The sequence below is a fragment of the Manis javanica genome, chromosome 1 (assembly GCF_040802235.1).
Source record: "Manis javanica isolate MJ-LG chromosome 1, MJ_LKY, whole genome shotgun sequence".
Taxonomy (NCBI): Eukaryota; Metazoa; Chordata; class Mammalia; order Pholidota; family Manidae; genus Manis; species Manis javanica.
Window position 1 is genome coordinate 130,077,482 of NC_133156.1, and position 7,003 is coordinate 130,084,484.

A 7,003-nucleotide genomic window follows, 5' to 3' on the forward strand; every position below is an offset into this window, starting at 1 on the left:
TATTGGACAACTCTAGATTTTAAATATCTCCCAATATGTATTACCATGTAATAATTTTAACATAAATCCCTCCAAAATTATTGAGGCTGAACATTTTTTTTATAAACGTGGCAGTTTTTTAAAAACTTCACAGATGCATTAGTTTACTAAGGCCACCATGACAAATGATCACAAACTAGGTAGTTTACAGTAGCAGAAATGTATTCTCTCACACTTTTAGAGACTTGACATCTGAAATCAGGTCCATCCTCTTTCTGAAGACTCTAGGGGAGAATGCTCCTTTGCCACTTCCTACCCTCTGTGGTTCCTGGCAATTGTTGGCTTTCCTTGGCTGGCAAACCCAAATTTACTCCAATCTCTGCTTCCATTATTATGTGACATTCTTCCTGTATCTCTCTTTATCCAAATTTCCCTCATCTTACCAAAACTTCATTCATTGGGTTGGGGCCCAAACTAATCTAGTAGGACCTCATCCTTGCTTGATTACATCTATCTATAAAGAGACCAACAAACAAGGTCATATTCACAGGTACTGGGGATTAGGACTTAAACATTTTTTGGAAGGACACAATTCAACTGCCAGTAGTCTAGAGATATTCTTTACTTGTACTTTAATATGATTTTTTAATTGATTCATGTGTTATTGATATCCTATAAATTATTATTTGATGATAAAGTATAACTGATATTAACTAATTATAATTATTTTAATATTACTAGTATTCCAATTTTTATGTCAATGTTCATATGCTTGGTGCAAAATAATTTTCTTATTAAAATTAACAAGGTTAAAATAAAACTTTAAGTGACATATGTATTCTCTTAAAATATGTTTAAACAATGACTCATTTCAAGAACTCAGAGTCACATTATCAATGGTTGAATACTTATGATTTAAAATATTACTAAAAATTAGATACATTATTGCTAATGTGGAACAGGAGGTTGAGCAAAAACATTACATCTTATGTAAATGTTTTTCTATGTCATGATCCAATCTTCTAGGGGGAGAAAGTGTATTAAGTCTGTATTAATGATTGTGCACTTTCAGAAGCATTGTACAAAGAAATGTTGACATGCCTCTGTCAATAAAATGAATAAATTATAGTTGATATTAAATTAAAGAGGAAAAACTATTGATTAGGGAGTGTGCAGATTGTATGGCTATAGAAGGTACCCAGTAAGCAAAACAAAAGTTACTTTCAACTACTGTGAAATTCCAATAATTGTTTATCACAGAAGTTGGACTATTATACCTGGAAGTGGTGCAACTGTTTGTTTTTCTGGAAGAGAAATTTGAAAGAGCAATTTAATGGCTGTGCTTTCAAATCACACAGATGGCAGAATGAGGACTAGAAAAACAGGCACCCAAGCAGCTTAGTGCTTTTTCCACTATAAAATGCTCAATGGAATTTTTATGCCCACCCTGTCATTTGCAGCTCCTTCTTCACAGGGTGGCACAGCACACCTCTGATTCACAGTGAGCACAGCTGAGAGGTGCTATCATTTCTCAACTTGGACAGTGATTTTATAAAACTTAAAAAGCACTTATTTGCATATGTTGCTAGAAAACTACAAATACCTTTCAAAGAAAAGTAAATAATTTGAATAAAACATGCATTATGATTGTAGTTATGGCATCCTATATTTTTAAAATCTTTTGCTTTCTGGTACAGGGCATATTGCACATTTTGCTAAAAATATGTTAATGTTCTTAATCTATAAGAATGATTGTGCTAAGCACTTTTTAAAACTATGTGTGTTATGTTCTCTGTGTTTGAAAAAAAACATTATCTACTGGAGGCAACAAATTGATAACCAATTAATACAAAAATAGACAGACAGGGGCTTCCTAACAATACTAAAAGAGGACAGATGTTTGAGTGACCAAACTTTTCTTTAAGGTTGGACTCTGTGGTGGCCCAGAATCAGACAATGATGCATAGAGATATCCTGCACACTAATACTTGATGGTTACTTTTATTCTTAATTAAATAAGTTTCAATACACAGAACCATAAAAGAAACTTTGGCATACTTTTCTGAAAATGGAATATTTTTGTTTCTTTAATCTCAGGGATATATTTAAAGCACACTGATTTCAAATGTCTTGTAATAACAATAATTGAGTTTTGTTGTGCTTTATTTATTGTATTTATTTGTTTTCAGTTGATTCAGACGGTCAGTGTCATGGACAAAGATGATCCTCCCCGAGGCCACAAATTCTTCTTTGAACCAGTGCCAGAGTTTCCCCTCAATCCCAACTTCACCATTGTAGATAATAAAGGTAGAGGACTTTCCACAGCTAAAAAATTATGAGATCTTAAGATGCAAAATTAAAATCTGGCCTGAGATTTTTCTCCCCTACCATTTATTTTCCAGATAACACAGCAGGAATCATGACGCGCAAAGATGGGTATAGCCGCAACAAACTGAGCACCTATCTACTGCCGATTTTAATCTTTGACAATGATTACCCAATTCAGAGCAGCACGGGCACGCTCACTATTCGCGTATGCGCCTGCGACACCCAAGGAAATATGCAGTCCTGCAACGCGGAGGCTCTGGTCCTCTCCGCTGGCCTGAGCACGGGGGCGCTCGTTGCCATCCTTCTGTGTGTCCTCATTCTGCTTGGTAAGCTCTGCTCCCTGAGGCCCATTCAACTCGAAGAATTGCCCAGTGATTGGGCATGAAAAGCACTCTTCTCTAGAACTAAAGATTGAACATTTTAACTTTTTAATTAATTATTCCTCCAGTTAGGAAAAAAAAAAAGTTGTCCTTGGGGATAGGTTCAGCTTGCCAAGGATGAAAACAAGTATATAATACCTAATGATAAATATAAATAAATAGATAGATAGATAGATGATGCATAGATAGATAGATAAATAGATAGATAGATAGATAGATAAATGTGTGTATGTGTGTGTATATATATATATATATATGCTTAGAATTATATTTTATATTTAAATATACTTTGTATATTTATAGTGTTTAGTGCTAAGAACCATGGTAACTGTTCTAAGGACATTTAATCTAAGAGTTGCTTTAATTTGCACATCAACTCTTGAGGTACTTTTATCCCACAGAAAGGCTAAATTACAAACTCACCTATTTAGAAATTTTTTAACTAGCATTCAATCCCAGTTGATTCTGTTTCAGAAATTACCTTTCTAACCATCACTCTCAAAGCCAACTACCTTTACAAATGATACTATTAATAAATACTAAGTTATGTATATTAGACATCTAATTGGCAAATGCACTTGTCACAATAAGATATACATTTCTCATGACATTTCTTATATGTAGGTGCAAATTTAGTTTTAGCAAATTAGAAGTTTCAAATATTCTTTTTAAACTAGGCGTTATGGTTGTACCTAGTCCTGCAATTTTTCTAAATAAAGTCATGCCTCCACTAGCAAATGGTTCATTTGAGCATGCCCTAACAGGACAACAATTTAATTCAATTAAACAGTTGTTCCACTGTAAAACATTCCCTCCAAAATTGTTTCCATCAAATATTCATCCAAAATGCTTATACTTAGGGCCTTAGAGCTAGCCAAACTTATGTTCCAATGCTCATATGTGCTGGCTCCTTTTCACTGCAAATCCTTTCAAACTATCTGGATGGAATCCCTTTGGGCAGATACCCTTGCAGGACTTCAGTGAAGGATTGATGAAAGTGAGCAGAAAACATTTGTCTCAGTTGAGATGATCCAACTATTTAGGAAAACATTTTCTCAGGGTGGTTTGGAATGTGCAACACCACCATTACACTTCTCCACCTGCTGCAAGAAAATGCACCTCCTCTCTGAAATATTTTTTTGTATCCCCATGGAGATTAGACTTTGGCTTACCCTTTTAGCCAAGTGCTACTGCCATCATATTGTTTTATTTGCTCTGATAGTCCTACTTTCCTAGTTAAAAGCAAATGGAATGATCCAAACAATCTTAGCACCTCTCAGATGGCACAAACTTCACTCACAGAAGCATGCTTCATTTAATTTAAAATGGAGTCATGGAATCTCACTAGTTTCGCTGGTCTGTTCTTGTTAATAGTTTTAGTTGTGCTGTTTGCTGCATTGAAGAAGCAAAGAAAGAAAGAACCTCTGATAATTTCCAAAGATGATGTCCGGGACAACATCGTGACCTACAATGACGAAGGTGGCGGGGAAGAAGATACCCAGGCTTTTGACATTGGCACATTAAGGAATCCAGAGGCAAGAGACGACAGTAAACTTAGAAGGGATGTCATGCCTGAAACTATTTTTCAGATAAGGAGGACTGTGCCTCTTTGGGAAAATATTGATGTGCAAGATTTTATCCATCGAAGATTAAAAGAAAATGACTCAGACCCAAGTGCACCTCCTTATGATTCACTGGCAACCTATGCTTATGAAGGGAATGATTCCATAGCAGATTCACTCAGTTCTTTAGAGTCTCTCACAGCAGATTGTAATCAAGATTATGATTACCTCAGCAACTGGGGGCCTCGTTTTAAGAAACTTGCCGATATGTACGGCGGTGATGACAGTGACCGAGATTAAGAGTATTGTATAACTTGATCAACTTTAGTGGGAGTATTCGCTTTGTTAGTGGATTGCGTGGCCTGCATACTCTTCCTTGGAGGAAATTTTTAAAAATCGAAATTACAAACAATACGTAGGTGTTGTGTTAGTAAGGGTTTGCTTAATCAGTAAATTTCTGTGAATGATTACGAATGACCTAGATTTTAAAAAGTACTAATAACCAGTTCACCCTCTTTGCCTAACAATCTCTGAAGGAAAGTATATAACATCAATAATCAATAAAAATATATAAAAGGCTTTTTGTGCCTTTTCTAGACATAAGAACTTTATAAATGTTTTCTTAAATAACTTAGGTAACCTTTACTATTAAATGAAACATCGTGCAACTGCTTTGTAAATTAATATAAAAACTATATCCCTAAAGAAATAGGAATGCCTATTACTGCCATATTTATTTAGTTGAAGAATGTCTTTGTGTTAATTCACTCATATTTTTATAAGTGTATATTTATATTTTTGTATTTTTATGAAATAAACTAGTATTTATAAAAATACTTTTCATTTTATTTAATTCCTAGGAGCAGTCCTGATCTCAGTTATACAGAAATATTTTATATCTTTAAAGGTAAAACATGGTTTACTCAGGGAAAAAGCAGCTAAGTAGTTACTGCATGTGGTTTGAAAATTGAATGTAGTAAAAATATAAAGTAGCCTCAGTACAAATTGTGATTGTCTGCTTCAATCACTTAAACATGGGCAAGAGTTTATTGAACAACTGATTTTTACCAATCATTAGTATATGAAACACATTTGGAATATAAATATGAATATACCTGTGAATAAATAAGTTTTTTGTACATTTTTTACTATGGGATCAACGAGTGGATTGCATGGGAGAGTGAATGAAATATATGTTAGTAATATCAGGCAGATGAAGAAAAAAATCTGAGTCTCTCTTTCTCCATCACTACTACAATTTTCAGAATAGAAATGATAGTTTTCATTTTTTTCTTCACGATCAGACAATTAATAGAATATAATCTAGGTGACATTTAAAGTATTTCAACAAATTAGATGAGTTTTTTTAATTGATAATTTTATTGAGGAGATTTGAAGTCATTGTACTTAAGCTAATCTTGAAAGAACTAGTGACATGTAAACTGGAGAGAAGAAACCCTAAAGAATGTGAAATTTTCCTAATGATTGAGATTGTTCAGAAAACAGGATACAGGCCCCTTAAGGCACAGTAAAGAGAAGAGAGAGGGAGAATTGTGCATAATAATAATATACAAATCTTTGAAAGACTACCGTGCAGAATACTTGCCCTGGTTTGATCTGGAGATAAAACCTAACCTAAAAGGTGGAAACTTCACAGGAGGTTACATATTACTCATTTTGTGCCATGATTTATCCTTTTCTTTCTTTTCTACTACTCATCCTCTAAAAGCAAAGGTGATGCCAGGGTGATTTCTAGGTGGAATTTATGTAGAAATTTAACACGGACTGTTATCAAGCCTTTTCAAACAGCAAGTATTTAACCAAATTACAGTAGGCACTTATCTGTTCTATTTTGTTACGATGTCATAAAATTTTTGAAGACTAAATTTCTATAACTTTACCACCAACAGCTAACGCATATTGAAGATTTCATTTAATGCTAAGAAAAAAAAACAGACTGCGCAATTAAGAATTATTTGAAATTTCTCTAATTATCAGAATTGTCAGAAGACAGGAAGTTTTTGTAGTTTCAGTTCAGAAAGTTTTAGTTTTTACCTAAGAAAGTAGTTTCCCCATTACTAGAGCTCTTCCAGTATGAATCAGACAAATATTTGAGGAAAATGATATGAAGATGGTAGTGACTTAACATAGCAAGAATAAAAATGAATGAGATATCTATTTTTGCCTCTTAAAATAAATTTATTCTATAATCACTAGAGAGATAAGTGACAATAAGCAAAAACATTCTCAGGAGATCTGTGATGTATGTGTAAAGTCTGCGTAGAAAAGAAGAAATTATGTCAAGACAGGAAGGGGTAATTGATAGTTACATTGCTGGTCTGGGTTTACCTGCTATAAATCCTAAGAGTGACACAAATAAACCAAGCTGCCTACAAGGTGTAGACCTACAATTGTTATGAGAAAGTCATATTGATACTAGATAGAAAAAAAATGTTAAATTAAGCTCAGTTATGAAGAAATGTTACTTTGACCACCATTTTTTGGCAATTATGTGATACAGTTAGTTTCAGAGTTCTCTCATTACTTGATCTGGGAATGACTGATGGTCTGTTTTGTTCAAATGAATTACCAGATTTGGATAATACTAATACTTCTTAAAATTTTCCAATAATCTAATAAATTCCTGTAGTGGAAAAAATGCATGCAAGAGTTAGATAAGATTTTATCGTTTCCTTACTGGCAAATAAAGAAATTATTTAACTGCTCCAGAAAAGTAGGGATGATTAAGATTTA

The 7,003-nt window shown here is 33.6% G+C and overlaps 1 protein-coding gene across 2 annotated transcripts in view; it reads left to right on the plus strand.

The window, feature by feature from the left end:
• Nucleotides 1–5,072, plus strand: part of CDH9 (cadherin 9) — a 139,646-nt gene extending 134,574 nt beyond the window's left edge. For both annotated transcript variants that reach the window (XM_037001658.2, XM_037001649.2), the window contains 3 exons: nucleotides 2,169–2,286; nucleotides 2,382–2,633; nucleotides 4,062–5,072. In XM_037001658.2, the coding sequence (XP_036857553.1) occupies nucleotides 2,169–2,286; nucleotides 2,382–2,633; nucleotides 4,062–4,549 (858 nt within the window). In that variant the 3' untranslated portion in view covers nucleotides 4,550–5,072. The remainder of the gene's footprint in view (nucleotides 1–2,168; nucleotides 2,287–2,381; nucleotides 2,634–4,061) is intronic.
• The last annotated feature ends 1,931 nt before the right edge of the window (nucleotides 5,073–7,003 follow it).